The 20,007-nt window shown below is 43.8% G+C and overlaps 1 protein-coding gene and 1 long non-coding RNA gene across 6 annotated transcripts in view; one reads left to right on the top strand and one right to left on the bottom strand.

The window, feature by feature from the left end:
* Positions 1–20,007, top strand: part of MYOF (myoferlin) — a 145,208-nt gene that overhangs the window by 15,874 nt on the left and 109,327 nt on the right. For all 5 annotated transcript variants that reach the window (XM_036027002.1, XM_036027003.1, XM_028511720.2 and 2 more), the window contains exons 2-3: positions 2,021–2,076; positions 4,160–4,251. In XM_036027002.1, the coding sequence (XP_035882895.1) occupies positions 2,021–2,076; positions 4,160–4,251 (148 nt within the window). The remainder of the gene's footprint in view (positions 1–2,020; positions 2,077–4,159; positions 4,252–20,007) is intronic.
* Positions 13,076–16,414, bottom strand: LOC118500869. The gene is made up of 3 exons (XR_004903450.1): positions 16,021–16,414; positions 14,299–14,301; positions 13,076–14,213 (listed from the first exon to the last, which is right to left on the bottom strand). It is a non-coding gene; the product is annotated as an uncharacterized LOC118500869 (long non-coding RNA).

Genomic DNA, 20,007 nt, shown 5'->3' with positions numbered 1-20,007 from the left:
TTTGCTATGCTGAGGTCTTGGAAGAATGAGGTGGTTAGTCCCACTGCTGGTGTGTGTTGGGAGCCTTAGCAGAGTGGCATTCGGCGTAACGAAACAGGCTACCTCCTACATTTCATGTTAGTAGAGGGGAAGCTGAGGAATGGTTCAAAGTGGGGCCACCAATGGGAGACTGCCTGGTTCAAAACCTAGCCCTGCTACTTATTAACTGGGTGACTCTGAATGCATTATTCAGCTTCTCAGTCTCCTTGGCTGTGAAAGGGAGATGAAGATAATTATACATACCTCCTAGGGTTCTAAAGAATAGTAAGCAATAGAAAATACATGTATTGGTCTCCTCCAACCCCATTCCTGGCACAGAGCTCCAAAAACCCTTGTGATTCCCTAGGTGATTAAAACATAAAGCATATCTTGCCCTGATAGCTGGTCTTTGACCCTGTCCTTGACACAGGACTCCTAAAATCCTTGCAAATTCCTAAAAAGCACTAGGAGCATCTTTTGTTCTCATGAGGCAACTCTGGGTGGACTCCTGGGGGAGGGCTGGTCACCAGAAAGACCAAGCCAGAATTAGAAGCCTGGAATGTTCACCCTCACCCCCCACTCCTCTTGCTGGAGAGAGAGGATGAAAATGGAGTTAATAATTGATCATGCTTACTTAATGAAGCCTTCATAAAGTCCCAAAAGTATGGGGTTTGGAGAGCTTCCAGGTAAGGGTACACATCCACACAGTGGGAGGGTGGTGTACCCTAACTCCAATGTGGGCAGAAGCTCGGGACCCGCCCCCACCAGGCCTTGCTCTATGTTTCTCACTGGGCTCTTGGTCTGTATCCTTTATCACAGCCTTTAATACACTGGTAAACATGAGTGATTTCCTGAGTTCTGTGGTGTGCTCTAGAAAAGTAATTGAACACAGGAAGGGGTCACAAAAACCTCAGATTGATTGCCAGACTGTCAGAATGTCAGAAGCACAGGTGACAACCTGGCTTTGCTTTTGGTGTCTGACCTTGGAGGGGTGGCATTCTTGTGGGATTGAACCCTTAACCAGTGAACCCTGATGCTATCTCAGGGTCACAATGCAGTTAAATTTTACAACACTTCCTGGTGTCCCAGAAAATTGCTTGGTGGGGGACTCCCTGCCCTACCCCACTCCTACCCCCGGCCATACATGTGGTATTTTGTGTAATAGTAAAAGACATGCAAGAGAAAAAACCTCAGTTTTCTGAAAACAGATGAGCTAATGCTTACAAAGCATTTTGTGCTCAAACATTAACTTTTATTTTGGTAAGGATCTGGAGACTTAGAGGCCTAATTAGAAGCCCCTGCTCTGTGGACTTTGATCCGAGAAAACTTAGGTGGACTTAGGAGGGTGTACTAGACAGTAGTCTTCCACACAGAGAAAGAAGATCTTGTGTCCTCAGAAAAGGTGGGCCAGGGCAAAGGAAACCCCCAGCTCTCTGTGGCTCCTTGAAAGAGTTTATGCATGAATTACTTTGTGCAGAGGGCTGTGGGAGCACGTCCAGCTTAATCTGTAAACTGCGTTGAGGTCTTATCACAGGCAGAGGCAGCACGGGCTTCAGAGCTGAAATTCCAGGTCCACTGGGGCACCCCTGCCACAGGCGAGCTCGGCCGCATTTCTTAACTCCTTTGAGTCTCCGTGTCCTCACTTATAAAATGGCGCCACGGGTGCGCCAAAGGTTAGCTTTGTTGGCTTCTTTCTACAAAAAAGCTGGAGACACAGAGACCCTGGGTAATTGTGGTCTGCGGGAGACGCAGGGGATCGTGGTATTTCCATGATTTTAAGCCACCCATCCCTAGATTTGAGTGTAGGAAAACGTTTTAGACCAAAAAAATGCTGTTCAGTTTGCAACACTTTGATTCAGACAGCCCCTACCTAGGGCAGAGGATAGGGAAATGCAGGCACATCGTGGGCCCTTGGGGGAAATGCTCTTTGAGTGAACTAAGGAATGGTATGTGCTCTATAAATATTTCTAATTGATTGATATCTCTTATTTTTTATTTGCAGATGAGAAAAAGAAAACAAAAAAAGTTGATAATGAACTCAATCCTGTCTGGAATGAGGTGACTTCATTTTTGTTTTTTAACTTTGTTTCAATGGATAAGCTATATCTGATTGTCCCGTCTTTGGTCAGAGGTGAACTCTCCCCGTTGGAAGGAGAATCACTGCATTTCACCCCGCCCCTTCCATCTCCCTCTGTGGCCATGGAGACTGCGATGCAGTTCAAGGAGATGTAACACAGTGACATCTCCTGTACAGTAGAGGTGTGGCGAGTGGAGCCTGGATGACAGTGAAGAGGGTTGGACTCTAGCCTACAGCAACCTTGAGCTTGCGCTGTAACCTTGGTCCAGTCGTGTTGCCAATGCAGGCACATCTGTAGAGCAAGTGGTGGTATTAGATCATCTCCAGAGTCCCACAGGGAAAGCTCCATAATTAAAAACATGTCTGCATGTGACTAATCAAGAGTGTATCACATGATAGTTTGGTTGTCTGGCTAAGTCAAGACATTTACTGTTTTTATGTTGATAAAATAATACATATTTAATGTAGAAATTTTGAAAACTTTAGATCAGCATAAAAAATTACCTTTGGTCCCACTATCCAGAAGCAACTGCTGTTAACATCTGGGGTGTTTGAAGAAATGCTTATTGAGTGAATATATTTAATAAAATTTGATGTCTTAAAATTAGCAAATTAGCTATATAAAATAGGAAGCAAGTACAGTTTCCTATTCTTTTTTTGCTATTATATCCTGAGCACATACACATATCATTTCATTCAAAAGCATTTTTAATGATGATGTAATATGGTATTGAAGGGATATAATGAAATTTATTTACCACCTCCGCTGGTGTTTAATATATTTAAAGACATGAAAATTTGAATTCTTTCTACTGAGTAGGATTTTCCTGTGCTAAGTTTTGAAAAGTTGGTCATCAGGCCCATTACTTTTTCCAAAAGCCAGTCACACCTCCCTGGATAACTGCGGTGATAAATGTCTTTGATATTTTCACTGAGTCCGGAGACTGTGAAGACCCCTCCCAACTAGTTTCAACATGTCTGTAAGATAAAGACCACACCTTCTCACTTAAGGTAAAAACAAAAAGTAATGCCTTTCTGAAAAGCCCTCACACAGAGCTCCAAGGAAAAAATAAAAGTACATGAATGTGCACACTTAGTGCTTCGGGCTTTTCAGGAATCCTAGCAAGTCTCTTCCTATCAGAGGTCAGTGCACGTGGCCAACGGCAGAGAGGTGTGTGTGATCATACGAGCAGGCGTGTCCTCGACGGGCATCATCCTTCTCGCCCCATTTTGTTTCCATCAGGTTTCCCCCTCATACTGCAAAAGTATTTATCAGGCAACCTTTCGAACTGCAGTTTTATAACTGAAATCTAACCAAATGAAGTGCCAACCCAAATCCATTAAGATTAGTGGGCGTGTTCTCATATGAACTATGAGACAATTCTCCATCCACTCCAGACCCGTTCCACAGAATTAAGTTGTCAGTAGACACTGCATTAAGTCATTTATTGAACAATCAATCAAAGGCATCAGTGGTGCTATGTTGATTTTTTTTAACATTTGTCATCAGACAGCAATTTGTTACATTAAGATGAAGGTCTCATCTGACTATAGCACTGGCCACTGTGGGACCTCAAGTGAGGGACCAATGCATTTTGGAAAGAGTTTTCTAGATTATTTATCCCTTGGATAATAATATGTTTAGGAAGAGCAAGTAATTTAAAAATAACCATTGAAGAAAACGTTTTCATGCACATGTTTTATTTTATTCTTGCTACAATCGTGGTAGGTGTTCAGCTCTCTGACCACGGGAGAGAGGTTGGCGACTGGTCCAGCGCCACAGAGCCTGGCAAATGGGAATCGAGGAGCTGCCTCCAGGTCCTTCCAGGCTAAGTCTGGTTTATTTTCCCACAACGCTCAGCAGCCTCCAGGTTTAGAATTTAATTTATCAGTTAATCACTTCCATCTAATTATAGAATTGAGTAGTTTGTCAATCTTATTGAAGGATTGTCATTGGTGAAGCTAATAACCCAACTTTCAGTGTTGGTACATTTCATTGTATTTCTTGATCCTTTTAACATTTTGTTTTGTTGTGTTTTGTTTTCATAACCTTTCTTTGGACAGATTTTGGAGTTTGACTTGAGAGGTGTGCCACTGGACTTTTCATCTTCCCTTGGAATTGTTGTGAAGGATTTTGAGACAATAGGACAAAATAAGTGAGTTGATTTCAACTGTTTTTCTCATTTTACGTATTATACTATCGTTTATTTTGTTGAAGGAATGCATCTTTAATAACATTTTATAATACTTCCAATATGATTATACTTTAATTCCATATCATGCCCCACTTCTGAGCCAATGTCAGGTGTGGTTAATCAACCACAGTGCTCTTATCCAGATTTATATATTCCCAAGAGGCTGCAAACATTAAGCCAACACGTGTCTTTCCAATATGGCCTGTAGGGTAAAGCCTGTTTACACCCCAGAAACTTCTTTGTTAATTGCATATAGTCATTTCCTACCTCTGGTGGTTTATGTGAACTGCAGCTATATTGGACAAAAGCAAAATAATTTCTTTTCCTGATTATGTGTAACCTATACACATCTCATGGGAGTTATACTTCCAGCCCCACTTCTGTTTTAATGTCTTATTGGCCTTTGAAACCCAACAGATCTAGACCAGTTTCCTTGTCTTCCTGCCTCCACCAATTTCCATTGGGCAAGGTTATGATGGTGCATGATGGTGGCACCGAGGATTGTCCCCTGGGTGAAGCTGGGGTTTTTCTAAATAGTCTCCGTGGGACAGCATGACCTCAGTAAATTCACTCCAGTCCTTGATCTGGACTTGGGCCTTACACAGACTCAGAACCCAGTCTTAGGTGAACAGTTCAAACCAACCTAGCTCGCAAGAACCAGTGCTTAACACCAAGTTACTTACCTGTTATTTTCCAATGGAAATAAATGCTTGGGGGAGGGCATTCCTATTCTGATCAGTGAATTCTCCTTTATGTCATACCACATTGGAAAACAAACTACTGTATAACCTTGATTGTAAGATGTCATTGACCATAAGATATACTATTAAATTAGTAACGGGTTCGGGGAGAGAAGGAAACCCTATATTAAGTGCCCATATCAACTGTAAGAAGCATCCCAATATTAAGTAATGCCAATACATTTAAAAATGGCCCTGACTAGTATGGCTCAGTTGGTTGGGTACCATCCTGCAAAGCAAAAGGCCACTGGTTCAATTCCCAGTCAGGGTACATGCCCGAGTTGAAGATTCGGTTGCTGGCTGGGATACATGCTAAAGGCAACTGATTGATGTATGTCTCACACATTGATGTTTCTCTCCTTCTCTTTTTCCTTTCCATCCCCTCTCTCTAAAAAATAGATAAAAAAATACATGTCTTAGTCTTAGTTACATTTGGTATAATCAGAGGGCTGCAATGAGAGTAATAAGTAGACGTAGGGTGACCATAGGCCCAGATTTCCTTGGGACAGTCCTGGTGTATTGTCCCAGCATAATAATTAGTAATGTCCTTTATGCTGTCAACAGTGGCTTGGTTTGGCCAGTAAATTAGATGGTCCCCCTAATCACTGGGGTCTTTTGCTTAATGGCTTCAGACTAAGAAAGCCCAGACAGACATCTATCCCCTGGGCAGTGCTTTGATAGGTACATCCATGTTTGCCTTTGATAAGATCCTTTTTCTCATGCTCCGCTGCTGACAAATGCTCCTTGTGACTGATGCATTTTTTTTCTCAAGTTGTATAAATACATTATGGCAAGTTCTGGTCCCACTCTTCTTGGGCAAAAAACCGTTCTAGTTTTTTAAGGCTATGCTGTATATCTCAGCTTTGATCCAATTATATGATAGTCTATCCCCCACCCCAATTCCCCGAGGACAGCTTTTTCCCCATGTTTCTAAGTTCTTAGAAAGTGGGCGTTCAAGCCTCACTATAGCCTCATGTTGTTACTAATAATATTCCCTTCTCGTCTCTGCTCTCCTCTTTCTGCAAATGGCACCACTATTTATATTCTAGACCAGCCTTCTCCAGCAGAAATACAGTGCAGGCTACATATGTAACTTGAAATTTTCTGGTTACATTTTTCTGAAATTTTTTTGTTTCTATGTTAAGAAACAAAAGAAACAGGTGAAATTAATCTTAGTAATATATTTTATTTAGTATATCCACCATGTTATCATTTCAACATGTGATTAATACTTTAAAGATCATTGAGATGTTCTACATGCATCTTTTTTTTGAAATCCAGTGTGCATTTCACACTGACAGCCCACCTCATCCGGGTTAGCCACATTTCGAGTGCTCCCTGGCCACATGTGGCTGGTGGTCACCATGCTGGATAGCACATGCAGTTTCAGACCACTGGACTCACAGCCTCTGTTCTCTCTTGATCGTCCCCCTTTCACATCCTATCCAGCCTTTTGCCAAATCTTACTTTTTCTTCCTTTCCATTGTTTGCGTCACATGTTTCTCACTCATGGCCACAGCCACCAGCCCGGCCCAGGCCTTTACCACTTTGTGCCTCATGTAACATAACATGATGACAAAGGCTGGGAGGCTGGCCTTAGAGATCTCATCCAACTTTCACACAAAGTCCTTGCTTTCCTAAAGGTTACATGGTTGAAGGAGGGTCAGAAAACAAACAAGTTCCTGAAGAAGTGTTTAATGGGTCAGGTACTGTGAAGTGTTGTAAGCTAATAGGGAAACTGTGAAGAAAAACAAAGCAGAGTAAAAGGCTAGGGAGGGATTGATGGCGGGGGTGGGATCCAGTCTTATATGACATGCTGATAGGGTTATAGTTGAATAGAGACCTACATAAAGACAGCCATGCGGCTGTGTGGGGGGAAAGATTATTTCAGGCACAGAGGACAGCAAGTGCAAAGGCCCTGAGGCAGGAGTGTACTTGGGGTGCTGGAGACACACTGGAGAGCCCAGTCAGGATGGAGCACAGAGAGCAGGAGAGGCTGGGATGGGGGAGAAGAGAGAGAACTGCAGAGCCACAGCACACATGGCTTCGTGAGCCACCACACAAGCTTGGATTTCATTCCTCATGGAATGGAAATCCATTAGAGGGTTTTGAGTATGGTCCCACTTATATTTTAAAAGTATCTCTCAGGTTTTCTGTATGAAGACTGCATGTAGACACCAGGTAGGAAGCAAGGAAAACAATACCGAGTGACTCTTACATGTTTACTTTACATTTGGTGAGAACTCAGGGGGGTCCTTGGGTTACAGCAGTGAAGGAAGAGGACGGATCCCCACCCTAAGACCTCCCCTTAGCACTTACTTTGGGCATTTGCTGTGTATTTCTGGAGATAGGGTTAATGTGTGGTCTATCTGGTCCGGGACATTTTTCTTTGCAACTTTGAATAAGGGTCCTTCTGAAGCTGGGGGGGGCTCCATGCATCTTGCTGAGACATATCGTGCTCAGGGTTGTGGTGTCTGCTGAGCAGAAAGACAAAGTGAGCAGCTGTTACTGTGACCTTGTTATGATGGGAATTTTGAGGCCTAACAAAAAAAGGTAGATTCTAGGCAAAACATGAAGTTGGTCTTCATTACACTTTCAACCTTTCCCTCCCCTTCTTCTGGGAAGTCTTCCTCCCCTCAGCATCTCCCAGGTACCCAATGTCCCTATTTATGCTCCCGGCTCCCCCTGGGCCTGTCCTGTGGGCCACATGTGCACCAGCTGCCAGTTTTTTTCCCCAACAGAACTTGTCTGTCCTGTGTCGCAGTCTTCAAGGTCCTGCTGGTTGAAAGGAGCTTCCAAGAAACAGATCTGAGTGATGGTGCAATGGCTGCTAATAGTTTGCTGTGTTAACTTCCCAGGAACAGTGACTTTGGGACTGAGACCGCTGGTGACTTATCTGAAGAAGTGGACAGCATGACAATTTGGGGCGCTGTGGCAGCATCATTGGGGAAAGTCTTTGGTCTTTTTATTAATTAGGAGATTAGTTCTCTGTCCTAAAGATTTCCCTGCATAGTTGTTTACGGCCTTCCAGTGAAAGGCCAACCCCAGCAGCTCTGGAGTGAACAGTGTGGATGACGATGCTCTGTGTGGCCTGTCCCCTTACTGTCCTCAGCTGCATGCTTCTCTGCCACCAGCCAGGAATGATGATCTTTGGCTTTGTTTCCACCAACTAAACAATGCGCAGACCTTGGTCACATTACCTTCCAGAAACAAAATTAAACTCAGAGTTGTATTGTTCAAACTATGTGTGTTTTGGCCTTAGATTTTCTGGCTGGCTTTTCTACTAAAGCTTTGACCTTTGAGGATCCGCTCACTGCTCAGTATCGGAATGTTTTCCTCACCTGAAAGTACAGGGAGGGGGCAGAGGATTTTTCTACCAGTTTAAGGAATGTCTCACCCCTTGACTTTCCTGTTGCTGTGGAGACGGGCTGTGCAAATATGGCTCTTGTGTCTGCTGCTCTGGGGCCCGTAAGCAAGCAAAGCCGGGCTGCCTGGGTTTGCCTGTGCGTCCATGCGGGCACCCACAGCGACTGCCCACATCCGAGCCAAGCAAGCACAGTTGCCAGTACGTCAGCAGCTTTCCTTCTCAGGCCCTGGGGGTAGGCTGGGCGTTCCGTGCAGACTCTGTTCTTCCTCACTTTATAGTCATCCAACCATAGACTGGATGGCACTGGAGAGAGAACTGGAGAGTCTGGAGACTGGGGAACTGGAGAGTCATAGACTGGAGAGAGAAGAGCCAGAGGAGCCTCTTGCTCACATGGTGAACACGGAATGCTATTTTTAGCTGAGATGTCAGAGTGGAAGGGTTTTCTCAGCGTCTGAAGAATGGGAGTTTCCTTGCAGACAGGCAGTGACTGTCCCTCAGTGGGGACTTAGGGATGCCCTTTGGAGGCATTATCCCACGTAATCCTCAGACACCCAGTGAGGCAGGTCCAGGTTTTCCTCAGAGAGCAATCTGCTCAAGGTCATATGGCAGATATGTGTCAAAGACAGCATTTCCATGCAGGCCTGTACTTTTGACCTTTACATTATACTGATAACCTCTGACCAGCTACAGGAACCCAAATGTAGGTGGAATGATTATCTTTTTGCTAAAATGGAAGTAATTTTTCTACTTTTGAAAAAAATAAAGAATACTCAGTATCAATTGGTAGCTCCTCCCTAGGTAAACATTTTTAAAAATAATCTTTATTGTGTTTTTTCCTATTACTATTTAGTCCCCTTATACTCCCCTCCCCCCAGCAATCACCACTCTAGGTAAACATTTTAAGCTGGCCTTTTAATACTATTGAATATTACTTATGAAGTGTTACTTACTAATACTATTGAAATGACTTATGCTCCTGCTTATAGTGGGCAAAATAAATTCAGAGAGTATATCTCATCTTCACAATGACATTGAGAAGTAGAGATGAGCCATCAGGCCCAGAAGGGTTGAGGCTGGGACCCTGATCCCTTTGCATCTTGCCACTGTTGAACTCCACTTGAACTCCCGAGTAAGAACTATCTTTGGGAGCCTGGAAATGTAGAAATGAAAAGTATTTACAAGTGTTCAGGTGTGTGTGGGTGCATGCACATGTGCCAGGGAGGAAAAGGAGATACCAAAGTAGGGCTTTTGCATTTGCTGTTTCCTCTGCCTGGAAGGCGCTTTCCCTCCAACTGCAACAGATGTAGACTCTTGTCATTCGGCCTCAGCACCTCTGACCACCCACCCTTCATCACTCTCCATCTCACTGCTCTGTCTGATTTCCTCTGTGGAAATGGCGGAGCAGGTCTACCTAGGCATGGGGATATTTGGGTCAGGTTTTAGACAAGTACTCAAGGATATGTGTTGGTCCATGCATCTTCTTCATCTAGTTCAGCATTTACCACCATCTAAAATGTTCTTATCAATGTATTTACTCATTTGACCTTTCCCTACTCCACAGCTATTATGTTTAATGCTTTACCACTAGCACTTAGCCTGGCTCATAGTAGGCTCTCAGCAAATGTTTGTTGAATGGATGAATTAATGAATAAGTGAGTTTATGATACAACCACATGAATGGAATTTAACATTTTTAAAATACCTTGCATCTGACCATTAGCCCACTGATATTGGGCCCTTTATGTGGATTCTGTCCAGCTCAGCCCTCTGGAATAGCTTTCTGGTTCCAACTTGGGTTTAAGCTGCAAAGGAGTCAGAATACAAAGGAGCTGAATCACAAGAGAAACAAACACCTGCTCCAAATCCCCTTTTGTAGGGAGATGTGGAGCTTCTGTCTGACACAACCAAAAACTAGATAAAATATATGTAACGGTGGTTCCAGATATTGGACATCGGCAGCACAGGGCGCTGATCCCCAGAGAGCGGGGAGATAACTGAGATCAGCCCCGTGTGTGCCCAACTTAGTGCCTATAGAGCGTTTCCAGGCCGCAGTGCAGGGAGAGGGAACTCGGCAGATCCCTCCTGGTCATCTCCCAGAGCTGGGCAGGTGCAGGCAGGAGTCTAGAGGGACACACACACACACACAAACACACACACAGAGGGAGAGAGAGAGAGAGCGCGTGCTCCTGATTACAGAGGGTTCTCCTGACTCTTCAGCTGAGTATTAGTCAGTGCAGAAACTGAGGCAGGGAAAGAACCATCTGAAAGGAGCAGACAGAATAGTCCTTGAAACACACACAGGGCTAAGAATTGTTAGTGCTCCCACCAGCCAGAGTGGAAAAACCTTCTAGTTTATGAGCATTGGGTAGAGTATCCAGAAGGATTTTACTTTAGTCACGTGAAGAAAAAAACAGATATACTATTAACAGATAATATTAATAGTAGGCATGGACTATGAAACATGTATTATAATTATTTCCATGGTTCAAGAAGGCAGAAGAATGCTTGAGCATGTTAAGCAGAGACATGGAAGATATAAAAAAGACCCAAATTAAACATCTAGAGATGCAAATTACAGTGTCTGAGACAAAATGACCATCATTATCTCTCTAAGAGTTTGTGTTCTAGTACTCATATTTTCCCCTCCATGTGAATCTACTTGTGCATTCAAAACCACCATCACGCCCCCACATAAATGCAGAGCAAAGTTAGAAGTATCATCTGAGTATAAATCACTGAGCAAGGCATCTGTTCTGCTGTAGAATGAGTAAGAGGGAGCTGCTTAAGACCTACCCACACACCTCAGAGGAAGTTTGCCCCAGCTCCTGAGTGAGAGGAGGTCTGGGCAAGTGGTCAGCTGTATGATTGTGACGTGAGTTTGGATCTTGGCTCTTACTGACGCTTAGGTGACTCTTGGCAAGTCTACTCATCTTGATCAGGGGACTTTAATACTTCCTCAGTAAATAGTAGACATAAGAGAAAATTTAAGATAAGAAATGAAAATGTTACTTCAGGTTCCTGAGGAACAATATATTAACCAGTATCTATAGTGAACTTACTATGTACCAGGCATCATGTTAATGCTATTATACACATAATTGCATTTAATTTTGATAATGATGGTGAGACAGACTTATCCCTAACTAATGGATGAGAAACATGTGGCTCAGAGAGGTTCACCAAACTGCTGAAAGTCACCCAGCTCTTTAAGTGGAAGCACATGGATTTAACCTAGTTATGTTAAAGTCCTTTCGCACAGAGCTCAGACTACCCCAACTTTATTCCGTGTGTGTGTGTTTGGGTTTGGGTTGAGGGTCTGGGTGCCAGGATATGAAAGTGAGAGGGGAACAGAACACACACAGATATATACACATGGTGATACTGGGGGCTATAGAACTAGAAAAAGAAAAGGGGCACTCTTGGGTGGTGAAAATACTAACTCCCAGGGCAAAGCCTGTATTTATTTTTTAGTTAGAGAAAAAGACTGATTTGGAATGGAGTTAATTTGGTGGGCTATAGTATGGTATTGCTTATGAGAAATTTTCATCTCCTAGTATGTACACAAAAGACCTCAATTCCAAGCATTTAAGATTTCCATCTCTCCTAGGGATGAGACTCACTTCTGGCACTGCCGGGTGTAAACTTGAGAGCAGTATTAGTTGAGGTGGTCCCCAGGACTTTTCCTTCTCTTGGTGTGGCTGACGAGGAGGGGAGGGCAGCCCACGGCGGAGGCCGGCGTTTCACGTGGAGGCAGCTGTTCCACCTGGGGTAGCTTCTCAGGCTGTGTGGAAGTCTAAACCGGAAGCAGATGCCACTGTGGAGTAGGATTCTCAGTTGGGAGTTCTTTTTAGTTCCATACTTTCAATAGAGCGGCAGAGCTATGCAATGACCAGAGTTGGTTTGGGCTGGCTGCCTCTGGCGGTGGGAGAGGCTGAACCCACTGTTTGTGGAGGCCAGTTAAGTAGCTCTGCAGTCCAGCTGGCATCTTCTAACCTTTCTGAAGTAAATGTGGGCCACAACCCTGGACAAAGACACCCAGACAGACCACAAGAGAAAGGGGTTTTATAATGACAAGAAGTATAATTATCTTCTAATTGCACTTGGAAGACCATCTCTTAGAAGAGGAAGCTTTATAACCTGTAAATCATTTGTAAGGTCACTGGGCTGATTGTAAGGTCATTAACTGATATATCAGTTAATTCACTTATTCAGCAAATATTTGCTAATGTCTACTGTGTGCCAGACACTGTTCTAGGCACTGGGAGTGCTCCCTCTATGCCTTTCATGGGGCTCACATGGGGCTTACATCTGAGTGGAGGGAACAGATGATAAACATAAATCCATATATAGTATATCAGATGATGGTAAGTATGACAAAGAAAAATAAAACAAGGAAATCAAGAAAATGACAAGGTGAGGGGTGTCTGGTTTAGATAGGGTTTTTGTTTTGGGGTCTGTTTCATAATGAACATCTTCTGAGACATACGGCTTTAAAAACTTCATTGAGCCCTGGCTGGTGTATCTCAGTGTATTGAGCATGGGCCTGCGACCCAAAGGGTCACTGGCTCGATTCCCAGTCAGGACACATGCCTGGGTTGTGGGACAGGTCCCCAGTAGGGGGCGCTTGAGAGGCAACCACACATTGATGTTTCTCTCCCTCTCTTTATCCCCTCCCTCTCTCTAAAAATAAATAAATAAAATCTCTAAAAACTTCATTCAGTTTCCACTAAAATTGGATTTTATTCAAGCTACAGCTTGAAGTTTATTTCTGGTCTAACCTTGGAAATAGAAATTATTTCTGAATCGATTCTTGGTATATATAGCATTGAGTGTGGGGAGGGAGCTATTTGATGCATGTAAAAGAAAGGACTGGTTTGGAGAACTTTGCAAAGTGACTGAATAGAAATGGATGGGTGTAGTCACAAGAGGTTCTTATCTGTTCATTCATGCCCACCCCCCCAGGCCCAGGCCCTGTGGTTTAGGCTGTGCAAGAGTACAGAGCAGCTTTCCCTGCAAGTCCTGGCCTGGAGTCACCTGCTTTTTTTTAGGTTCTTTTTTCTGCAGCAGGGTCTGAAATAACTATAAAAAGTGACTTTTAAGCACTTACCACATCATCCTTTTAATCCTTACAACTGTCCAGGTAAGAAACATCCAAACCTATACAGAATTGTTACGAGTTTATGTGAGCCAAACTGACAACAATTGCTGCGAAGCAAAATCTCAAGGGACTGGGAAAATGCTCTGGAGAATGGTAATTTTGCAGCTTATTTTATACATTAGAGTAAAAGAAGGAGACATAAGGAGAGTTACGTGGAATTCACTGGTGGTAGATTAAGGAGGCAGGAGAAAGCAAAGCTGGGAAATCTCTGGGATTGGATAAAAACTAAAACAAAAAGACACACACTTCTTTTACACTGGTGGGCACAGGATAGTTAATAATTAACATTTACAGCACCCAGAGATGGTATTTGAAAACAAGATACCAATGAGGGGTTCTGTGATCTCCTGCTCTGATGAGGTGGGGTTGTCCTGAAGGGTGGATAAAAGACTATTCTGACATTTAAAAGGCATGTTATCTTAGATGCAAAACAAACAAACAAAACAAAACAAACAGGCTCACCTTAGGTAAAGATTGACCTTTGTCAAGGAATCTACAGGCCAAGGACGTGACTTCCCTCCAAGTCCTAGGACTCACTTTTGGTCAGGAGTTTTTATGCTGAGACCATTCAGTGTGGTTTTTTTCTGTCTCTCAGTTTGTAAGACCTGCCACCCAGGCCTCCCTTGAACCTGTAAGGTTTAGTATGTGCCTCCCTTTTCTTTCTTTTTTTTAAAATATATTTTATTGATTATGCTATTACAGTTGACCCATTTCCCCCCTTCACTCCCCTCCACCCTGCACACCCTCTCCCACCCACTTCCCCCTTTTACTTCATGTCCATGTGTCATACTTATAAGTTCTTTAGCTTCTACATTTCCCATACTGTTCTTACTGGCCCCCTGTCTATTTTCAACCTACAATCTATGCTACTTATTCTCTGTGCCTTTTCCCCCTCTTCTCCCACTCCTCTGTTGCTAACCCTCCATGTGATCTCCCTTTCTGTAGTTCTGTTCGTGTTATAGTTGTTTGCTTAGTTTCTTTTGGTTTTGCTTTAGGTGTGGTTGTTAATAATGGTGAGTTTGCTGTCCTTTTACTATACATGTTTTTTTTAATCTTCTTTTCTTAGGTAAGTCCCTTTACCATTTCATAAAATAAGGGCTTGGTGATGAGGAACTTCTTTAACTTGACCTTATCTGAGAAGCAGTTTATCTGCCCTTCCATTCTAAATGAAAGCTTTGCTGGATAGAGCAATCTGGGATATAGGTCCTTGTCTCTCATGACTTGGAATACTTCTTTCCAGCCCCTTCTTGCCTGTAAGGTCTCTTTTGAGAAATCAGCTGACAGTCTGATGGGAACTCCTTTGTAGGTTACTGTCTCCTTATCTCTTGCTGCTTCTGGGATTCTCCCCTTTATTTTTACCTTGGCTAATGTAATTATGATGTGCCTTGGTGTGTTTCTTCTTGGGTCCAACTTCTTAGGAACTCTCTGAGCTTCCTGGACTTCCTGGAAGTCTATTTCCTTTGCCAGAATGGGGAAGTTCTCCTTTATTATTTGTTCAAATCCATTTTCAATCTGTTGCTCTACCTCTTCCCCTTCTGGTACCCCTATAATTTGGATGTTGGAACATTTAAAGATGTCCTGGAGGTTCCTAAGCCTCTCCTCATTTTTTTGAATTCTTATTTCTCCATTCTTTCCTGTTTGGTTGTTTCTTTCTTCTATCTGGTCCACTCTATTGTTTTGGGTCGCAGTTTCCTTCCCATCACTATTGGTTCCCTGTACATTTTCCTTCATTTCTTTTATGGTAACCTGCATTTGTTCATCTAATTGGCTACCAAAATCAACCAATTCTGTGAGCTTCCTGATCACCAGTGTTTTGAACTGTGCATCTGATAGGTTAGCTATCTCTTAGTCACTCAAAAGGATGAGTTCTGGGGCACTGATTTGTTCTTCTGTTTGAGCCATCTCTCTCATTCTTTTTTTTTTTTTTTTTTTGGTCTGGTCGCTCCTGTTATGGTAAGGGGCAGAGCCTTAGGTATTCACCAGGGCTGGGCACCCCAGTTGCTAGATTGTGACGTTGTATGTGGGGGCGGGTGGAGAGGGAACAATGGTGGTAGCTCTGTTCTCTGTGGGACCTGAGTCCCTTCCCTGGGATCCTGGGTTGCGTGCTCTGCCCTGCTCCACAATCGCCACCTCACTGGGTCTGCCATCTGCCACTTGTGTATTCAAGGTCCACCCGCTGCGGTCTTGTGCACCCCAGATGCTTTACGAACTCCCGGTTGCCTTATATGCCCAACTCTCCCTGCTTTCCACCCTGCAACCCGCGCCTGGCTGCTTGTCTTCGCTTCTCCTACCGGTCTGGATAAATGGGTCTATTTCAACTTCTTGGCTGTCCGACTTCCATTCAGATAAACTTTCTGTCAGTTCTGGGTGTTATTCTGCCTCTAAATTGTTCCAATCTTGGTTGTGCGTGAAGGTACGGTGCATCCACCTATGCCTCCATATTGGCCCTGTGCCTCCCTTTTCACTCACTCAACAATACTATTAGGTAGTAGTTTTCATTATGCCCATTTTACCAATGAGGAAACTGAGGCTCAGAGAATTTAACCTGCAGTACAAGGAGGATACAAATTAACCAGCTCTGCCTAGCTCCAAGTTCTTATCACTATGTTACTCTGTCTTCCTTACCTTATAAGGTACAAGTGCTACGTGGACAGACGGACAGATGGATGGATGGATGGTGAGTGAATGAATGAATGAATGAATGAAAACTACTACCTTGATTTTAATGGACAAGGGATTAGACAGAGACAGAGTTTAGGAGCTCTGCTAAACCATTCAAACAGGCAAGCACAGATTCATATCTTTGAGGACTGAGTGAGCAGAAGATTGGTCAGGTGTAAATAGCAAAATAGCAGGTTACATTCATTTATTCAAGAAATAATTACTGAGCATGTCACATACACCAGGCATTAGGCTAGTTAACCTGCCCCCTTGCAGCCACAAAGTACCTGACTCTGGCCTCAGTGCCTCATTGACCAGCAAGGCTTTGATGCAGAGACCTGGGCTTCCACTTGGCTCCTTCCCTTGTCCAAATGACCACCATTTGCAGCAGGGGTGACAGAGTAGGGAAGGCCTGGCAAACAGGGAGCTGTTGCTGGCCCCGAATCCTGCAAACCCTGCCACAGCCTCCAGGCTAGGTCAGTGATTCCAAAACCTGGGAATGGAGTCTGTTAAAAGTACAGGGTTCAGCCCCACCCCCAGGGGAGTTGTACACAGCCAGGTCTGGGAACCAATGCATAGACTAGTGTTTCCAAGATTTCTAAGACCCCTGCCCCCTTTCAAAGAACAGGACAAAGGCCTCAAGCTTCTCTTACCATCATGGTGTGAAGTTAGGAGAGGAAGCCACAGGAAGGGTGCATGAGACTATGCCTGCTAAATAGATTTTAATGGAGTTTTGCTTACTGCTTTGTTCAATTAAACAATTGAATTTCTATGCTACTTTTTCAAATATGAACCTATATTATCATACTGAATGTACTTTTTCAAAACTATGCACATCCCCTTCTCTCCAGATCTTTGCCAGCTGCCTTTCCGCCCCCCAGCTCTCTACCTTTCCCTGCCCCATTAAGACCATTGTTTCTCAAACTTGCTGTGTATAAGAATTAACTAAAGGGAAAGTTTAACTCAGGATCCTGGGGGTCTGTAGCCACCTTGATGATTCTGCTACAGGGGAGTCGGGAGTGGGTGGTGGGGCATATTCTGAGGAAGGGTTTGTGAGCTATGAGCTAATTCAGAAGATGGGCTGGCTGGAGACTCCAGAGAATGTCCCACTGGTGGAGTGGATAGGTGACCCGGGGAGCACCCTTAGAGGGCATTTCGCTTGACTCTCCCACTTTCTGCCTTGGATCCAGGGGAGGAGCTTGCAGGATACTGACTGGCTCAGGGGAGGGGCCACTGTGGGGAAGGGTGACAGCTCCCCACTTTCCTGCACTAGCCGGGCAAGGCTTAGCTGGCTGGGAGCCCAGTGCTTCAAAGAGTGGGTAGGTAATGGTCCATTCAGGTTTTCTACAGGGGACAATGGAGCAGCTTAGAAAAGTATTTGTCCCATTCCCAGCTGGGGACTGTTATTCCTTCTCAGAAGATGGGAAGTAGAGACATCCCTAGGGGCAGAAACAGTGGGACATGTGATTACTGACCAGCCTCTGACATAGTTTTCCTCCCCCCCGCCCCCATGAAGGCATTTCCAGTAATACCTCCTCCTGTGATCCTTGTGGGTCCAGCCATGCTGTGCAGACAACTCCATAGCCTTGAGCTCCCTGGGTTCAGATCTAAGCAAGCAAAGCCCTTACTCACCATAGTGGCATGTGGTTGTTAACATTTGCATCCAAGCTGATGTTCTTTTGCAAACACACTAGACTCTGTTTTAGCAAGAAAGAAACAGTTGAAGAAGTTCTTAACCAACACTTGCATGACTAAGCTGACTAGTTTACAACTCAACTCTTTTGTTCCCCCAATAGGAACAGCTAATTTTCAAGTAGTTACTTCCACTGCTTAGAACTAGTTGGGCGTCTCATAGAGAGACCCAACCCAAAACTGTGTGGACACTCATGGAACAGGAGCAAAACTGGCTTTTTCTGTATGTCAGAATACATCTGCGTCTTATTAATTCCACAAGTAAAGCTGGAGAGCCAAAGGGCCTTGAGATTCTTTCACTATAAAGTTTTATTTGAGATGCAGTCCATCTGTTTTAGTAATGGGTGGAGTTCATGGGGAGACTCTTATTTTTCCATGAAAATCCAGGACAAAGCCTCTATTACTGTCACATTTTAACATATTTATGGTGTTAGTAATCTGCAAGAAAAAGGGTTCTTGGTTTAATGTCACCTCCTTTAAAGGAATTTGGCTTGTGGTCTGACTGAACTGTTCCTATCCCCTGTGTAGGAGGCCAAGTCATTATTTTGTGGACTCACAGTGTTCTGTATCCAGGCAACCTTGTAGAAAATAGGCCCTGCCTGGCAGGCATTCCTTCCAGGCTCGGACTTCCCTGTAGAGGCTGTTTTCTGCAATGTATAGTGAAAGCTCTTAGAAGTCGTAACTGCATTTTTCTTCAGCTTAGCCTAGCTGTTAAAAGTATTTTGGGGATTTCATTTAAACACACTTATCTTCACTTTAGAAAAAAAAATGTCAAGTTTCTTTTACAGACCCATACCCCTCCTCCACCACACAAAAGCATCAGAGTTTTATGATGAAAACATGCATCTTAAGAAATAGGACTAGACCAGACTGGTGTGGTTCAGTGGATTGAGTGCCGGCCTGTGAAACAAAGGATCACCGGTTCAATTCCCAGTCAAGGCACAAGCCTAGGTTGTTGGCCAGGTCCCCAATAGGAGGCTTGCAAGAGGCAACCACACATTGATGTTTCTCTCCCTCTCTTTCTTCTTCCCTCTCCTCTCTTTAAAAAGTAAATAACTAAAATCTTAAAAAAAAAAAAAAAAGAAATGAGACTAAAGGTTTCTTAAAGAAGGGATCGAGGTGAGACTTTTTAATTGGCTTCATTTATTTTATTCCATTTCTGGCCAGTTATCTTTTATCACCCTCTCATACCCTATCCTGGGGACGGGAAAGCAGCAGATAGTGGTTGAGTCACAATGGAGTTGTAAAACCACTCAGGGCCTTAAAAGGCCGACAGATGGGCTTTGTGTTTTAGGCATGCCAGTTCTCTCCAGTTAGCTGCAACTCCTACCACTCCCTATTGTCTTACCCGTCACTCTCTGTGTTTCACATTTCTGTTATTGGCCTAACCTTTCCTCCTGACACCCTGTGTGAATTGACGTTTGATTTCAAACTACTTTTGAAGGCAGAATCTTTGCCTAGTGTTCTGGATTGTCCTTTACGGATACATCTAGGATATCCTCCCCTGCCCCTCGCCTAAATCAATGAACAGACTTTAAGAGAGAGAAAGAAAAATTTAACATTAAGATGGTTTTCTAAAAACCAAGCTATATGTAGAAGACATGATATATATATAGTCCTAATGGCATATTTTTAGAGCTGAAAGGGTCTGAGGGATTATTTATTTCAATCTGCTTGTTTTTAGGTAATGAGGTGCGTTCAGAGAGTCCGGTGACTTAGCCAAGGACTTGAAGGAAGTTGGGACACAGTGTTAAGGCTAGAACAGGCATCATCTAACTGATGGTTCTCAACTTGGGGTGATTTTGCTCACCAGGGGACAATTGGCAATATGTAGAGATGTCAGTGGGTAGAGGCCAGGGATGCCACTGAACATCTGAAAAAGCCTAGGACAGCCCCCAAAACAAAGAGTTGTCCAATTCAGAATGTCAGGAGTGCTGAGGTTGATAAATGCTGGTCCAGCCCAGGCCAGTCTTCTTTCACTTCAGCACTGTCCCGGCATGCTGTGCTTTCTGTTTGTTCCAAGGATTATTTATTGCAGGCGGAGATTCAGGTCATCCTGATGTTAGCAAAAACAGATCAGTACATGTTTAAGGGTGCAG

This window comes from Phyllostomus discolor, chromosome 5 (genome assembly GCF_004126475.2).
Source record: "Phyllostomus discolor isolate MPI-MPIP mPhyDis1 chromosome 5, mPhyDis1.pri.v3, whole genome shotgun sequence".
NCBI lineage: Eukaryota > Metazoa > Chordata > Mammalia > Chiroptera > Phyllostomidae > Phyllostomus > Phyllostomus discolor.
Note: the sequence above shows the minus strand (reverse complement) of the source record. Positions and strands in the feature narration are given on the sequence as shown.